The following is an 18,270-nucleotide window of genomic DNA, read 5'->3' as shown; positions in this document are numbered from 1 at the left end:
GGGGAGCAGCTCTTGTGTAAGGGCTTAAGCTTTGGAACACACATGGTTACAGTTGAAGTCCCATTGCATACAAAAGATAAAAGATTGAACAAGACACCAATCCCAGCCATAGCGCAAGAGGGGCTGCACCGTTTGGGCATCCCTGCACTCTGACATCTTCTCTAGCTTGCTTACTTGTGATCTGGTTCTCTTTGTGGTGTGCAACAAAAATGTATAGAACTGTTTACATATCAGTATAATATTCAGAAATATTTATAAAACAACAGGATATAAGTCAATTATTCATGACCCTGCAATATCTTCCAAAGGCAACAAAATTAATGATAACATGCCTGTGTTGTCCACATCCTAAACAATTAGGAGGACGTGAACAGCCATCAGCCAATGGAGACCCAAATACCACTGAACTAATGTGGGTGGAAAATGACTATGAGTGAAAGAGATAGAAAAGCAGGAGGAATAGGCAAATGACAAAGAGTGCTGGTGACAGGCAGAGACTTAGCTACAGAGACAGAGGAGACTCCCACCTACAATAGAAAGCAGAAGGGACCCCAGAACATCTCGTAGGGAAGCCCCAGAAATGGGCGGGATCGGTGGCATGACAGCCTGCAACCAGTAACCCATACTGGCTATTATAAAGTGACCATAAAAAAATACTTTTTAGAGCACGTTTTGGAAAAGAGTTTTTGTACGCCTTTAACTCTTTGCACATTTTCAAACATTTTGACATTTTATGTGCAAAGCAAACAGAGTATCGAATTAATGTCAAGTGGAATTAAAATGATAGAGCGTTTTCAAAAGTTTAAGTCAATATACTGTATGTCTGAAAAGTGAGGCGCGCATTTGTATTTAGCCCCCCGGACATCTACAGCAACCACATTTATACTCTCAGTATAAATATGCCTGTTCTGTGAAGGCCTCAGTACTGGTATCATGAAGGCCAAGGAGCTCACGAAAAAAGGTCAAGGATAAAGTTGTGGACACAGAAATATCCCAAGTTCAAAAAACATCTCCATTCAATCACCCAACAATGGAGAAAGTAGGCAAATCTACCCAGACATGCCCACCCATTTAAACTGGAAGAGCGAGCGAGGAGAGCTCTGGTCAGAAAAGCAGCCAAGAGGCCCGTGGTCCCGCTGCCCTTTGGAGGAACTGCAGAAATCCACTGTTCAGGTGGGAGAATCTGTCCACAGGACGACTCGAAATTGTACACTTGACAAATCTGGCCTTTATGAAAGACTGGCAAGAAGTCGCCCTTGTTAAAAAAAAAGGCCTACCGGTAAGTTTTATTTTGTTATGTAGGGAAAGAAAGTAGTTGGGGCAGGCTGATGAAAGCCAGTGTTCAACCAAGGCCCCTCCGACCACCGCCAAACATACAGTACACATGCGTGTTCATGTTAGGGTTCATTCAAGGTCTCAAATATTCATAAAAATGTTCGCCAAATGTTAGCCAGACAGTAACCAACAGTTTTATTCTTTTTTTCTTATCGCAAGGAAATTTAGAATATGTTCAAAATTCCCTTGCGACAAGTACATGCAAACGTCTGACGAATGTCTGCCGACCGTTTGCTGCAATTAAAGGTGCTATCGCAGCCGCAGTTCATCAAGTATTGATGATGCAGGGGATCTGAATACAAATGCACACCATGTTTTTATTTGCTTAAAATTTTCAAAACTTTCATTTCCGTTTCACTTGACAATCATATGACAGTTTGTGTCTTCTTGCTTGGCTCTCGACGAAGGCGGACGCTTTTGCTTTCTGCTCCTGTCCCCCCACCCCCACCCCCACCCTTCCCTGCTCGCCACTCAGTCCATGTGCTGTCTTTGTCTGACTTTTCCTATCCTCCTGTTGTATTTTCAGCCTAAAAACAAACATGGAATTGGTTGGTTGGTCTCTCGATGCCATCGACAAAATTTTCTCGATGAGAAGAGCAGGCAGTGGGGAGCCTACTTGCCCCTCGGGGACTTTTGCTGCTGGGTACACCCTAGATCAGGCATGTCCAGCTCCGGTCCTGGGGGGCCACTGTCCTGCCTGTTTTCCATCTCTCTGGGCTGCAACACACCTGATTCAGATGATCAGCTCATCAGCCAGCTCTGAAGCAGCATTAGAACGATCCTGATTATTTGAATCAGGTGTGTTGCTCCTGGGAAAGCTGGAAAACAGGCAGGACAGCGGCCCTTGAGGACCGACTTTGGACACCCCTGCCCTAGATCCTTGGAGGAAGCGGAGAATGGTGTGCCTGTCAACACTGTCCGTTGAGGATGTGGATGACATCTACATTATCGGCCTTCCGATAACAGGTATGCTGCTGTTTGGTGTTAGCAGTTTCCTGATCTATCGCAAAATTCAACCGACGGGAGCGGCTCTATTGGAAGTGAAGAGGCTGCCGGTCTAAGGATGGCATAGTGCGGATGTCCAACACTCAGACTCAGACTGTGCTCAACCACAAACTGTTGCGGTTTTGAGCGTCTCTGCAAGATGGTCAAGAACTTGGAGAAACTGGAATCCGTGCTCAAATATTGACTGATATCACGGATTTGGCTGATCGACGACACTAAAGAGACATAAGCCACGGACTCAAGGCTGTCTTAAATTCTTGGGCAGCCTGCTACCAAAACAACATCTGCTATCTCGACCTTCCCCTGATGAAAGTACGCATGGAAGCTAGTCCCCCACCATCACCCCCTCCTTCACACATTCCCTTGTTTCACCGTCTTCATTGTTTATGTCTTGTGACCTGTTGTAACTGTCATATGCTTGTGCAGGAGTTGTTTGCCTAACTCAAATTATCCTCAAAATGAGGGTAGTTCGAGGGTGTTTTTTTTTTATTATAAATCTTATAAATCAAATGTATTATTATTATTATTATTATTATTATTATGGGTCAATCACATGAGGCCTTTTTGGCTGTAAGGTGCCAAAGCAGGGAAAGTTCGAGCGGTATGAATACTTTTTCAAGGTACTGTACACATTCCCCACACACAGTTTCCCAACATCATCCATCTTTGCTGTGAACTTGGATAACCAAAAAAAATAATAAACCAAACCGATCAATTTACCAAACACCCACGAGTTAGAGATTCACAGTCAGGGCTCCAGACTAACTTTTTCCTGGGAGCATCTTTGCCCCTAACTTCAAATTGTAGGGACACAAGCAAGACATTTAGGGGTGTACACTGTAAATCAATTAGCAAAGTAAAAAATAATTCAGATTTTATCTTTTTACCGGTAGTCTCTGTACAATGGACCCTCAGTTCTGCATCCACAGATTTGCATATTTGGAAAATTTTCTCTCATCTTTTTAAAAAAAATGGTTGGGGGTGGGGGGGTTGAAGTTTCTTTGTATGGTAATTGGAACATCTGTGTACTTGTGAATTTGGCCCTTCAGCCTCGACATATTTGCTCAAATAATCACAGTTATATCACGTGACTGGATATCAATTTCAAAACGTGTCTCCTCTCATGTACTGTTGTATTATCTATTTTGATAGCAACACAAAATGAATCTTGGAATATTTTCGACCAAAACACCAACTGATGCATCTTTAAATAGGAAGACAACCCAAAAATATTTTTGATAATATGTTGTATGCGGGCGGCCCGGTAGTCCAGTGGTTAGCACGTCGACTTCACAGTGCAGAGGTACCGGGTTCAATTCCAGCTACGGCCTCCCTGTGTGGAGTTTGCATGTTCTCCCCGGGCCTGCGTGGGTTTTCTCCGGGTACTCCGGTTTCCTCCCACATTCCAAAAACATGCATGGCAGGCTGATTGAACGCTCTAAATTGTCCCTAGGTGTGAATGTGGGCGTGGATGGTTGTTCGTCTCTGTGTGCCCTGCGATTGGCTGGCGAGTGATTCAGGGTGTCCCCCGCCTACTGCCCGAAGACAGCTGGAATAGGCTCCAGCACCCCCCGTGACCCTAGTGAGGATCAAGCGGTTCGGAAAATGGATGGATGGATGTTGTATGCAGCCCCAGTAAATCTGTTTGTGGAATGAATATGAGTGCAGCAATAAAATCCACCTGTTTTTCTCCATTTAAGGGGGCAGCCATTTTGCCAATTGCTGTGGACTGAAAATAAACTCCCAGTTGCTCAGGTAAGAACCAATCATGAAAACAGGCAAAGCCATGATGAGTGGTGAGAGCAGCCATGATGAGTGGTGAGGGCTCAGGTGGCATTGTAAAGACATTTTTGGGGTTGACTTCCCCTTTAAGCAGACAAGAAATTCGATGCGTTCTTGGTTTATGTGTACTTTCAGTTGGAACAGGATTTTTTTTTAAGTGGGGTGGCCTCAGTTAAAGGTGGCCACGAGTGGCTTTGCATGCATGTGACTCATTCTTTATCATACCATCCACAGTAGGTGTTTCATAAAAAGAAATACACATTTCCAGAAGAATGCCATCACACTTATAATCAAGCAGGAAGTAAAAATCATCATTTTGCTGAGCTTAATTTACGAGCTAATACAATTTTCTTTGCAGTTGCTTTGCTTTTGTGTACTCTCCCATTGGCTACTTCTACTGTATCTCATGCACTGTTTCGCTAGTTAACAGCTAATCAGACTAATCAGTCTGATTAATTGAATCAGTGTCATCAATTGCCACCAACTGCTCTTAATTCTTCACATTCCTACGTTTTTTTAACCTTTTGCTACAATTGTTGTTGCTTGTATTTATGAGTGTCTGTGCATGATGGCAACGAGTGCATTTTATTTCATGAAACCATAACTGTGGATGGTATGATGAACAATGACTTCTCGGCCTATTGTTTGCTTGCTATGCTTTATTACCGGGCTCCATGTTCTCCAAGTAAACATATGCTCGAGTCGTCTCTTTCTTGGCATGACTTTTCGCTTTCATGTCGCCCACAGAATATACTGTTGCGTGTTTAATTTAAATGCTCAAATAATTTGGTCATGCTACTTGCTTTGGTTCGAACAGCCTCTCAACATACCTTGCAGGGGACTGTTTGCTGCTCACTGTCTTGTCATTGCATATCTGAACTGATTCCAAATGACTGACAAAATGGTGCCTTCTTTTGTAAGCTTGCTGCTCTGTTTCCCGCCATGTCTTCAGCATGTCTGTATGTCTCGTCAGCAAACAAAAATATTTAATAATACTCTTTTTTTTTTCATGGCAAATTTACTGGTCAATCACAGGCAAGTGAATGAAAGGTTTTTGTCACAGTGTCGTTCATTTTCAATGGGGGCACGGGGGGGGGCAGTCTGGAGCCCTGGCTTGGATTATTGATACTCCCACAAAATTGTAATTTCATTGTTCACTGTATCTAGAGTGCAATAGAAATCATGCAACTTAATAAAATGTTATCTGAGCCACTCAAAAAGGATAAATTCATCCCTCTCATTACACCAAGGTACAATTTCGATTTACTGGATACCAGTGAACAAGCGCTGAAGTCTTGAAACTTGAGAGTATTTCGGAAAAAGGCTTTTACCATGGTCAAAGCATCGATGAGGGGTATCTCCATCGCTAACACATCCTACAAAGATGTATCTTTGAAAGTATCAGTATGTCTTTGTCAACAGCATTTACAAATAATTACTCAGTGTAAAGTGTGTGTTCAGACAAAGTAATTTCATGTGGATTAAAAATTGTCAGCGTAACTGCCGTCAGGAAGAATGTTTTAATAGTTCTGCTTGTGGCATCATTATCAGACGAGAGCTCACTTCCATTCCAGGCCAACCACGAGTGACATGAACAATTCAAGTTCTCCTTTTCGCAGATACATATATTACTCAGTTGGGCAAAAATATATCCTTCTACAGAACAAACGCTAGCAACAGTGAGTGTACTGTGCACGCACTACAGCTCTTTGATACCGTGTGGGCTTGACTCAACGCTACCAACTTATTCTTTGTTATTCAAGATTTGATTATGTCATAAAATCATTGTATTACCTACCGATGTTTTGATGGAGCTCACAGATTTGAGGTTCTGTAGCAATTGTTGACTCTGTTGATGACACACAAAAATGATAAGTCTGCTCAACAAAGTAACAGGAAAAGACTGAAAAAAAATCTACAGTGGAGCTACTGACAGCATATTGATTGTTAATAAAATGTTCTGATATACATTAGTCTTGAAATGAGTGGTGCGCCGATCGGTCAACCACCGATTATGCTCAGCCCATTTCCGCAGAAAAGTAAGTGACTGGCACGTGTTGGTCAAAGCCTTTCATTTCCAATCACAAAAAACAAATCACCCCTCGGTCTTGCTCTGTAGCCTACTATCACAGAGAGACCAACCTGTGTGCAGCAACCCAAACAAACAATAACCTTTCCCCCTATTATCGGACATGTTACAGATGAAACCAGTTACTCAATCGTAATACATGTTTGTGCATTGTCTGCACTGTCAATTTATAATCATGTCATGTTTTTGTACAATACATTTGCTAAATTTGATTTATCTAATCGATTATTACAAATAATTGTTAGTCACGTGTGGTCAATATTGGCCAATCTCATTCATGAATGAAGCCATGAACGGAACACCCTTACTTTAAATGTGGCAGAATAAAACATGAACTACCGTGTACTTCAAATAGCTTGACCTGATATGCTAGACCAGGAGTGTCCAAACATTTTCTTTCTTTTTTTTTTGTCATTGGAGGACTGAAAATAGAAATGTTGTTCCTAATTTAGTCATTTGTGATTGATGCAAAACAAGAAATTGCAAACGTCATGGGCCACAAAAGGGGAAAAAATAATAAAAACAGCGGGATGCAGTTAGCCCGCAGGCCATAATTTGGACACCACTGTGCTAGCTCTACAGTAATATTTTTTTTTCTTCTCACCAGCATGGTAGCGTGTCTTATTTTTTGGATGATCCCACTGTGACCAAGGTACTGCAGAGACAACCAAAGAGGCAATGCTCGCAGCTTCTCGACAGGCTGACTCGAGGTCAAACCTGCAGCCAGAGACTTAAGTCAAAACAGAAAGAGTCAGAAGTCAGTAATTTACAAATAGACACATATTATACCGGTAACTCATCTTGATTAGATATATCATCATATAGATCAGTGCTTCTCAAATAGTGGGGGACGCCCTCCCCCAGGTGGGCGCGAGGCGCCATCAAGGGGAGCGCGTTTGACCTCGGGGAACATGTCTTTTTCTTCTGATTTTTTTTTTCTGTCCTAGAATAAAGTGCAATTGAAACTCCACTACATTAGGGGGCAGTAACGCTCTCATTGGCAGAATGTGTGCAGGGAGCATTCGCTCCGTGTTTTGTTTGCACTGAGCATGTGCGCTTTGCACACAGCACAGAGTATGAGTAAGAAGTGCAGACACAAAGTCGACAGGCGGAGAGAGACGGAGAAAAGTGAAGCTAAGATGAGGAAATATGACGAAGCGTATGTGGCGCTTGGCTTCACTGTGACTACGGTGGTAGACGAGGAAAGACCGGTGTACCTACTGTGTCTAAAAATGTTGGCAGCGGACAGCATGAAGCCAAATAAATTAAGGTGTCACTCAAAGACATTACAGTAATCCCTCGTTTATCGCGGGGGTTACGTTCCAAAAAGAACCAGTGATAGGTGAAATCTGTGAAGTAGTGAGCTTTATTTTTATACTATTATTATATTATACAATACTGAACTATGTATACAATGAAACCAAAGACAAAAACCTGTTTTCAGGCCTAAGCACAAAAAAACAAATGTTTTCAACAAATAACTATAATAGTATTTGGAAATACTATACAGTAAAATAATATTTTTAATAGTCAGTACGAAGTTGGACTGTTCACGTCGGTCAGTGCCTTAGCCAATCAGGATGCAGAACGCAATTCAGTTTAAAAGCATTAAAGAAACTGCACTAAAAAATCTGTGAAACAGCGAAGCCTCGGAAAGTGAACCGCGTTGGGGGCGAGGGATCACTGATCACCCAATCATGCTGATGAGCCGCTTGAGTTTTCTTCAGGAAAACATGCCGAATATTGCCAACAATCATCCCGCTTTTTGACTGCGACTTGTAGCCATTAATCCAGACCATTTTTGATGAAATAAAAATGAGCACAAATTATTTTATATATTTTTATTTTGCAGGTTTTCATCTTGTGATCCTGAATTAATGTTGGTGATCAGTTTGAATGCATTATTATTTATTGATTTTATGTACCGTATTTTCTGTACGAAAAGACGCACTGGATTATGAGGCGCGCCTTCAATGAATGGCTATTTTGTAATTATTTGTCATATATTAAGACGCCTCGCACTAAAAGGCGCAATCTACAATGCGTCCACTAGACTGTGCGACGCTCCTTCCTTCAACTCGAGAGGCGTCCGTTCAACTTGAGAGGCGTTCATGACCGCCTCTGAAAAATGTAAATGAATTATTACTGTACTTAAATGAAACTATGAAGATTGAAAATAATGCATCAAAACAGAAAATCAAGTGATGAAATCACAAAATAAATTCTATATCATCCCTACAGAATTTATTTTGTGATTTCCTCGCTTGATTTTCTTCGTGGTTTCATTGAAGTAAGAATTAATTTATGTTTTTTGGATGTGGCCGTGAACCCCTCTCGAGTGGAACGGAAGAAAGCACGGAGACGGACAAAGACGTACAGTACCTGTACTTGCTGAGACTGTGAAAACCATTAATAAAGTCTGCGTTGAAAAAAAACAATAAAACCACAACCACAGCTCTCCTTTTTTCAACAAATACAGGTGCGCCTTTATCCGTCTCCTTCCCTTCTTTTCTTCCGGTCAACTCGAGAGGCGTTCATGACCGCCTCCGAAAAACGCATTGGCATTTCCTTTATCGGAGCTCCAACAGTACAATCTGATAAGATAAAATAAGAAAACCTTTAATAGTCTCACAATGGAGAAATTCCCACTTCACAGCAGCAAAGTTATGAGAGGAAGAAGTAGAAGAACAAAATAAATAGAAGCTGCTGGAAAGGCAGCCACTCTCGCGGCGCCATCTTGAAGTCAAAATAACACAAGATGTCAGTCGTAGTTATTTATTCCTTTGTTATGTATTCACAAATGATGAAATCACAATATAAATTCTGTAGGGGGGGGGCAATAGAATTAATTTTTTTATATCCTCGCTTGCTTTTCAGTTTTGATGTATAATCGTTAGTTTACGTTTTTCGGTGGCGGTCTTGAACGCCTCTCGAGTCGAACGGAAGATAGCACGGAGATAGACAAAGACGTACCTGTATTTGTTGAGACTGTTTTAAAAAATTAACACCACAGCTCTCCTTTTTTCGGAGCTGCAACACATACTTATTTAATAAAGCAGCGACACAGTTCACTGAACCAACAGCAAGTTATAACATTGGAAGCATGTCTCCAGGAAGGAGCCATCTTGGAGTCGACGTATTACCGTAATGACCATACAAAAGACACACTAGATTTTAAGGCGCTTGGTGAGCTTTTCAGAAAATGGAAGACTTTTTGGTGCGCCCAAGAGTGCGGAAAATACGGTAATTTTATTTTTCAGTATTGTATGGTTTGGCATGGTCAGTCAAAAAATGTTTATAGTTTAATTAAGGATTTAATTTTATTTCTGAATTTCAGATGCACTTAAAATCTTTTCTGTTAGTTACTAAAGCTATTCTTTGTTGTAAGTTGGTCCATATTTCTTTCTTTTTTATTCTCATGTACGTTAATAAGGATACAGTGTTATGCAAATGTGTACTTATAACAATTTTGTTGACCAATGATACTATTTATAGTCGCGCGGGGGGGGGGGGGATATTTTTTTTCTTCGGGGGGCATGACAGAAAATAATTGAGAAGCACTGATATAGATCAAAGGCTGGAAAAGTTGGTTGAGCAGTGCAGTATTAGCAGCCTACCAGTGCTGGATCTTCGTGTCTGTAGAGAGTAACAGCAGTAACAGCAGGCAGTCCGAGCCACGGACCTGGCATGAGCGTCATACTGTCACTTCTTGTTGCTGCCTTTTAGGGAAATAGATGAGCACAAAATAACTCTTGAGTCCATGTCCATGTAAGATAATTTAACAGTTCTGGTTGCATTAATTAATGGAGTGTAGATTTATGAGATAAACAGGTCAGATTACCATAACAGCAGAGCTGGCCTCACCCAGCACCAGTGTCGCCAGGTTGATACTGAAGACAAAGCAGGTATGACTTAACAAATCTTAAAATGCTACAAAATAATGTATCAATATGGACAAGCAGTAGGAATAACAGAGAACAGAAAAGTATTCTTGACACAAGTTATAATTATGACAATCATCACTTCCATCTGAGATGTGCATTTAAATTTGTTTAAGTTAGATATTACATCTTAATAAATGTCTCACCCCTCCACATGGAGCCACATTTTGTACTGATCACACAAGTCCCTAAGGCGCCCCAACTTATCAGTGTGACCCGCCAAATGGGTACCTGGAAAAATATTTACAACCAAGAAATGTCATGTATTACTATTACAAGAAAACTTTTTTCAATCACTATAAGTATTGAATTTTCATGACCACAAGACGTCTAATAATGCAGGTCACCTTGTACATGCACCGAGTTCCAAAATCTGTGAATGCTTTTGTATGACTTCGATGACGGGCCCGCTTGCCAGATGTGCTGACACATTGCTTATATAGAGGAAAGGTGGACGTAACTGACGACAGCATGCGGACGCTAAAGTGGGAAGGCTGGGCGTGAAAGAGGACGCTAAAGGCACGACTCCGGTAGGTGCCGGTACGTGCATTGTGCAAAACAACATCCCGAAAATGGCACCAACGAAGAGACACGCTTACGAAGCACAGTTTAAACTCCAAGCAATCAGTTATGAGGACCATGGGAATTGAGCAGCCGTGAGAGAATTCAAGATCAACTAATCCATGGTGCTTGGTGTTTTTCTTTTATGAAATGCGCCATCTATCCACCCGGGCAAGAAGATCGTGGTGCGGCAACATCCAGCGGATTAGGAAAAGATGGCCAAATTCCACTCCTACTGCAGTAAAAAGTATAATGTTCTGTGTTACATTAAATAAAGATTTTAATCCTTTACTCTGTCACTCTGCCGGCCTCACTTGGCTTCCACTGCCAACTGTTCCCTCAACCAATTCCCATATTCCTACATACCCACTTGTGCGACGGCAAGTGATGAGGGACAAGCATACTTAGTATTTTGAAATACAACAAAAAGATTGCAGAAAAACACATCCAGCCCTACCACATCACCAACATGGACGAGCTGTCACTCACTTTCGACATCCCGGTGAACTACACTGTAGAGAAGAAGGGGACTAGCACGGTCGCGATAAGTAAAATGGGTGCATTAAGTCGGCTTTTACCGTTGTACTTGGTTGCCTAGGTAATGGACAGAAACGGCCAAAGTGAAGTTCGGAGTGGCATAGGCGCGATGGCGATCAGGGCTTTACTAAGACTGGGAGGCAGCGCCGGGTGAGTTACGTCACAATTTGTGGATGCTTGGGTTTACGTGTCTGTGTGCACCGTTGTTCGAGCTTACGCAAAAGCTAGCATCATTTCTGAGGAGCCGCACGGCAACGAGACCGACTCTGACAATGGCGCGGGGGAACCTGGCGTCTTTGATTGTGAATTTGCGCAGCTGTTTATTTTGGCTACAGAAGATTAGGAGTTTGATGTATTTGATAATGAGGATTAATTAAAAAAAACATATGTGAGTACATTGTTAAATACTTCAGTACAGTATAACCAAACTCAGTTTTTTTTTTTTTGGTCCTGCTGCCTTTTTAAACATACGCTAGCGTGCATTCATGCTACCGTATTGTTTAAGCTAGCATACGTTTTAACATGCCTGTGTCCAATAATACAATGTGTCTTGTGTATCTGTTAAATACAGAAATAGCACCCGTTACATACACGCCTTTTAATACGGTGCGCCGAACGGTCATGAAAATACGGTAGTTTCGCAGACTGAGAATTTATTTTTCCCTTTACCTGCATTGGCTATTAACAACAAAGGAAACTTCCCACTTTCCACGTCCTCTTTGATTAGCTTGTCCAATAGTGCAATATCCTAGGTGTAAAAAAAGAAGACACAGTATGTATATATTTGCAAAACAGCTTCCATGTATCTACAATTATGTGTAATCTACCATTTGATGTTGTGATCCAAAGAGGGTGTTACATGGGACTGTGCACAAACTGGAGAGAGGTAGGCCAAGCTAATGACACAGAAACTGACATTAAAATAAGCCATGAGTGCAAACTATTGTAATGTTTCTACGTTTTTCTACCGTGCATGTGAACAAGGTCACAGCGTCAAAACTAAATTCTGTCAACTCTGTTACCTACTTGGTTGCACAGATGCTGTCCCAACCCAGGTCTGCTTGATGCGCTTTGGTAGATGACTGGCTGCTTTGAGCTGAGGACAGCATAGCCCTCAGAGGCATAATCATCATAGCAAGCATTGATGACCAGTCGGCATACATTGACCAGGCCTTCTCTGTCATCTTCATGGAAGTAAGCTGAACCATTCTCATATCTAAATGTCAGAGTAGACAGGGGTTTATGAACGAGATACTGAGGAGAGAAATTGTTGTACAATACATTATTATTTATGTAGCATTATCACAACAGCTGCAGCTGTAACAAAGCCCTTTACAGAACATTTAACATAAAATGTAGAACAAATAGTTGCAATGTCTGGAACCTCCAACTGTAACTCCCATGTTACAAAGACAATCAAGAGTTGAATGTTGAGAGGACTACCTGAACAGTCTACAGAGCCACAGTGTGGTATCAGACAGGATCCGGGTGGTCAGCTTCCTCAGCCTCTCTCTGTCCAGCACTGAGACGTAGGCTGCCAGACTGTGGCCCAGCAGTGCCATGTGACCCTGCTCACCCACATTCTGCATCCTACTGGTCACACAAAATAGAAGGTTTAGTTATCCATTTAGTGGCCGATCTCCTTGTCTCCATTATTTACCATCCGTCAAATGGAATACAATTACCGTATGTTTTTTGCTTTTTATCTTACAGTATCTTACTGGAAGGTCTTTCCTGTGGGCATGGAGGGGGCCGCGATAATGGTACTGTGAATACAGCTTGTCACTTACTGTGGGTTTGGTTTGTCTTCTCCCTCCTCCTCTTCATGGATGAGGCTGTGAATAAGGTGCAGTATGGTGGCAACATCCTGACCACTGTAAAAGAAAGGATCATGAATTCCATATTAAACTTTGTTTACACCAAAGCAGAAAGAATGTTCATGGAAAAATACTTGAGCAAATCCAAACATTTAATATCAGCCAACAGCACAGATGAAATTTCTTTCCTCTCAACCAATTTAATACAAAACAAATACAACATATTTAATGTTCAAACTGATAAACTTTATTGTTTTTAGCAAATAATTATCATCTTTGAATTTTATGGCGGTAACAGGTTCCAAAAAAGCTGAGACAGGCTCATGTTTACCACTGTCTTACATCACCTTTTCTTTTAACAAAATTCAATAAACATTAGGGAATCGAGACACAAATTGTCAAACCTTTGTTGGTGGGTGAAAGCGAAGTTCAAAAGCCACTTTTTGTCACGTCATCACGTTAGCATGCATGTGTTTATTGTATGTGCACTAGTATCCGTGTGCGTGTGTGCGCGCGTGTGCCTTACGCTTCTTGCAGGGGACCAGGTATGCTTGTTCTACTGAAGATTGAGCCCTCCGTTTTCTCCTCCATTCCTCTAGTTGATAGAAGACAACAAACATAAATGTTTATATGCACACATTAATCAGGTTATTGCCACAGTTTTTTTTCCTACCTATTCACATTTCTCTGAGAAGCCCGTTTGTATGCTTTGAGTCTAATTTAATCGCTGGCCTAACTTATGTTTGCCTCCACTACTCTAGGGGTCAATGACGCTCCTTTCTGCTTGTTCGGCAGTGACGGCTGAACAAGGAAGATGCTCCTTGCTTACCAGAAAACTAGATAAAAGGCATACTTTTACAGCTCTGTACAGCTTTTAAATGAAGTATTCATAAAAGAAAAAAATAGTGCACAAAGGAGATCTGCCTTGGTTCATGCAGAAATGGTGGTGCGTTTGATTAAGCTTCGTGAAGCACTGTTGCTTTCCGGCCGGAACAGGTTCCTTATTTGAGGCTTCAAAGTACACGCGACACCTCCTGGTTGAACAAATATAACCAGCAACAGTAAAAAGTCTCAATAAAAAAAGTTTCTGGATGACACGGTCGTCAAATGACACAATCTCCAATACCTCTGAACAATCCAAAAATATTAATAGGACTTTGGATTATCTGAGAATTTTTCAAGGTTAGTTGCGCCACCAAAAGAAACTACTACTTGAAGAACTACATCTTCCAACATTGACAACAACACAGACCTTGATATGTGTTTCACAAAATCCTTCATGGATTACTTGGGATACATACAATGTACTATGAAGGCCTTTACATAAACGTTAGATATTGACCAGACTGGTCTGATAATGATGAATGAAATTCATTCCGATGGCCTGCTTTAATATACTTAAAGATCTGGAAACAAACTTTTCACTCCACAAGTTATTACCTTAAATCCTATTACGTCGATCGCGATCGACCGGTAACTCGTGGAATGGTCCCTAGTCGATCGCGAGGGGTTTAGAGGAAAAAAAACAAGCAAACATATTCTTGTCTCTATGCACGTTAATAATATAGTTTTTGTGTTAATGCACACTGCACCCTAATCATCCCATCTGTCTCACTTTCACAAAAAGTATTAAATAAAGAAAATCAGGTCACCGGAAGTTATTGGCGCTCAGCAGTCTGCAATTGCAGCTTGTGATCAGGGTTGTTGCGTTCTATCTTTTATCGTTGTCATTTTTCTCATTCAGAGTTTGTTTTGTATACAATTCACCGAGGGAACGGGCAAAGAATGGAAATCTGGAGGGCCGAGAGAAGCATTTCAAAATGGTATGCGTGAGCTACGATAGTGTCAGGGATGTTCGCTCGGACAGTTGACAAAGGCTCGAGCACAGGAACAGATTGTCTTTCTCTGACAGCAGGAGGCGCAGTTTTCAATGAAGTCACTCAGTGTGAGCTTCTCAACTGACACCCGACCTCTGCAGTCTCTGCCCTCTGCAGCCTCTGCCGGCCTTTTTATTGATTGTGTATGCAAATGACAAGTAATACATCAGAAAAACACTCCCATCTTCATTTACATACCACGCCCCTGGTCCCATTGGGTCGTCCCCCTGAACACAAGGCATTCCATTGGTACCAGCAACAACACCCATACATCAACAGATACATAGACATTTTAATGAGTGGCTTTTCCATGAACTGATACATCCGTAACCTGGCGTGACCCTTTCTCATGATGGGAGCGTACCGAGTACTGTACTCCCTTTTTCCCAAAGTTAAATCTTCTTTTCCAAGTTGTCAGTTAACAGGCGCCCGTGTGTCTACTAACGAGAGTTAAATCTTTCTTTCTGAGATGTGGTCAGGTACCATGCGCTCGTGGGTCCCTTCACCTCAAATTGACCCCTGATTCTCTGTGCTTCCATTCTGTGCAAGATGTCTGAACACAAGCATTTCGAGGTCAATCAAGCATGTAACAAAATGAAACTTTAAAACATGAGAACATTGTGTTTGTCTACTTTCGAACAGATAGTTAACAGGCTGCAAAGGTGCATTGCATGCCACTGCGTCAGCCTGTTGCTCATCATGGCATGCGTGTGTAAGTGCGTCCATGTGCGCGGCAATGGGTTGATTGCAGGAGGTTGGTTGATAGAAAAGAAGATCTTCGGTCAAAAACGTTTGGGCACCCCTGCTTCAAATGCTTTTGACTTGTGACATGTTTATGCCCTTGTCTAATTCAGTCGTTCCCAAATATTTTTTGGAGCCACCCCATTTTTTGGGTAGGAGACTTGTGGAGCCCCTTCTGGGGCCCCTGAACATACCAAATATATGTGAACTGTGAACAAAACTGAAAATGTTGATGTGATGTGAATGCTGATGTGCAATTATATGGCAACAGACTCAAGTCTAACCTTTGTCCATCTCCTAAGATCCTCATGGCATCACTCAGATTCTTGCCCACTTGAGCCACTGTGGTGTCCACCATCTCCAGAGATGTTTGCCTACCGACTGCTTGTGTGCTGGGAAAGAATAAAAGACAGTACAAGATCTTATGTAAATACATTAAGAACGTACACATTTATTTTTATTCACAATAACAAATACAACAGAGTATAAAAAAGCTGGGAAAATTTTCAGAGCAATGAGGCCATTATTCAAAAGACAAATACAAATGACTTTTTTAAAATCTCCAATACATTTAAAATAACAGTTTCAAAATGATTGTAAATGGTAAATTGCATTGTACATAGTAGTAGTAGTAGTAGTAGCAGTAGGGCCTCTGTCACAACAACCGCCTGTGTCGTACAGTATATGAAAGGTTACATTTGTGGACCAACCTGGACTCATCTCATGTTTTGCAAATTGGCACTTCCACTGTTCAGAAGTGTGTAGTTGTCATGGTTCAAACATAACACACGTTAACATGATCAACTATTAGCTTGGTCTCGTTAGTTAAAAAGGTACATTTTCCTTCTAAATGTTATTTAAAATCCAATTTGTATGCCATTGGTGTCACAGAGCTTTTCACTGTACACAAACGTTGCATTTTATTTAAAGGAGCTTTTCAAACCATAATAACACCTTAATAACAGTACAAATCTAAGTAAGTAATGTCTAAGTTACTCATGCAAGGGAAAAAAATAGCATGTTAGATAAAGGTACAGAACAAATGTTTATGTGTGACTTTATGAAACAGAATACTCCTATGTTTCAGTGTTCACTAACCCATCCCAAAATACAATAAAAAGATTCTGTCACACCTGAAGGATTGAATTCAATCCCAGAGTTAAATGGGTGTGACTCTTGCAATGTGTGACATAATTTATTTTGAAAAGCAGACTACAGGTTATATTTACTTAGGGTTTACCAACAGTTTTTATGCCCTGAAGACCTGCATTACATGAACGAATACAGATAGTTTTTATAGGTGTAATCACATTAAAAATAATTCAAATTTTAAAAAGTGAGTTTTTAAAAAAATGATTAAAGAGCACCCACAATTTAACAATAGCAGAATACTGAAAGCTACCAACATTTACACGATGTCTTTGACAGGTGCACTTCTGCTGCCGTACAGCGACAGACCTTCCCCGCAAGAGCTGCAAAGTCAACCACTACTTTGCTTTCTTTTTAAGGCGATAATAACGATATAATGGTGGCGTGTATACCGGTCGACCATTTACGCAAACTTCTGAGTAATGTGTGTTAGTGCGCAGAATGCACGACGCTGTTTGACAGGCGAATTACAGGCGGCTAGCTAGCAACACGCATCTGAAAGAACCTCTTTACCTTCACTGACTTCACTGAACGCTTCCCCCAGTCTGCGATGGAAAAACAAGCCTATGGCAAAGAAATCCCACCAAGTCTCGTCATGGAGCTTTCTTGAAGAAAGTCTGTGATGTTGACTTTGAAGTGTTTCCTGCTCTTTCCGTGGAGTCAGACGCAACTGTGCAGTGACTTCCTGGTTTGGTACGAGACGTGCGTTCCACGCTGGCAGTGGTGACGTCACGCTTGTAACAAACCAGTCAGGTGTTGACTGATGACAACGCTCAATGCATACACTCGCTGTAAGAAGTATTTTATTTAGAAGCATCCAGGCACATAAAATAGTAAGTTGGTTGACCTGAATATAAACCAACAAACTTTACTTTGTGCTAAAGTGACTATACTTTGTAGCTGTATTGGTGGTATGTGTTAAACCAAAGTGAATACAGTCAGCCTTCGCAGAAAAATTCGGCACCCTCGGATTTTTTTATTCGCAGATTTTTTTTTCAATATTTTAATGTCTTTTTTCAATACTTCATGCCGGTATCCCCCCGCCCCCAAGCCCCCTCATCATTTATGGAAAAGGTACGTGGCAAGTTTATCAGGGTTTTTGGAAACATTTTTCAAGTTAAAACAAAAAACATTCTCCAAAAAAACATTCTTACAGTATTTCATTCATCCATCGAGCCATCCATTTTCTAATCGGTTTATATTCCCGAGAGTTGCAGGCACTGCTGGAACTTATCCCAGTCCTCTTCAGGCAGTAGGCGGGGTACACCTGAACTGGTGCCAGCCAATCGCAGGGCACACATAGACAAACACTTAACATTCACACTCACAATCACACGTGGGGACAATTTAGAATCAAAATTTTAGATGGTGCTCCATGAGCCTACCATGCATGTTTTTGGAATGTGGGAGGAAACCGGAGTACCCGGAGAAAACTC

The 18,270-nt window shown here is 41.3% G+C and overlaps 1 protein-coding gene across 4 annotated transcripts in view; it reads right to left on the bottom strand.

The window, feature by feature from the left end:
- The window catches only part of pdxdc1 (pyridoxal-dependent decarboxylase domain containing 1), a 41,406-nt gene extending 23,859 nt beyond the window's left edge, over nucleotides 1-17,547 (bottom strand). Inside the window, exons 1-14 of one of the 4 annotated variants that reach the window (XM_086133548.1) lie at nucleotides 17,348-17,547; nucleotides 15,970-16,077; nucleotides 13,594-13,662; nucleotides 13,041-13,124; nucleotides 12,694-12,840; nucleotides 12,277-12,466; nucleotides 12,078-12,146; nucleotides 11,920-11,998; nucleotides 10,299-10,383; nucleotides 10,053-10,101; nucleotides 9,829-9,930; nucleotides 6,816-6,941; nucleotides 5,921-5,971; nucleotides 5,454-5,498 (exon numbers count right to left, since the gene is read on the bottom strand). In XM_086133548.1, the coding sequence (XP_085989674.1) occupies nucleotides 5,454-5,498; nucleotides 5,921-5,971; nucleotides 6,816-6,941; nucleotides 9,829-9,930; nucleotides 10,053-10,101; nucleotides 10,299-10,383; nucleotides 11,920-11,998; nucleotides 12,078-12,146; nucleotides 12,277-12,466; nucleotides 12,694-12,840; nucleotides 13,041-13,124; nucleotides 13,594-13,662; nucleotides 15,970-16,043 (1,170 nt within the window). In that variant the 5' untranslated portion in view covers nucleotides 16,044-16,077; nucleotides 17,348-17,547. Of the gene's footprint in view, nucleotides 1-5,453; nucleotides 5,499-5,920; nucleotides 5,972-6,815; nucleotides 6,942-9,828; nucleotides 9,931-10,052; nucleotides 10,102-10,298; nucleotides 10,384-11,919; nucleotides 11,999-12,077; nucleotides 12,147-12,276; nucleotides 12,467-12,693; nucleotides 12,844-13,040; nucleotides 13,125-13,593; nucleotides 13,663-15,969; nucleotides 16,078-17,347 lie in introns of all 4 variants that reach the window. The other 3 variants (XM_086133547.1, XM_086133546.1, XM_086133549.1) reach the window with 3 other exon arrangements.
- Between the last annotated feature and the right edge of the window lie 723 nt (nucleotides 17,548-18,270).

The sequence above is a fragment of the Hippocampus guttulatus genome, chromosome 16 (genome assembly GCF_054856545.1).
Source record: "Hippocampus guttulatus isolate MCC_2025c chromosome 16, RoL_Hgut_1.0, whole genome shotgun sequence".
In the NCBI taxonomy this organism is placed as follows: domain Eukaryota; kingdom Metazoa; phylum Chordata; class Actinopteri; order Syngnathiformes; family Syngnathidae; genus Hippocampus; species Hippocampus guttulatus.
The sequence above is the reverse complement of the archived record's forward strand: the minus strand, read 5'-3'. Positions and strand labels throughout refer to the sequence as shown.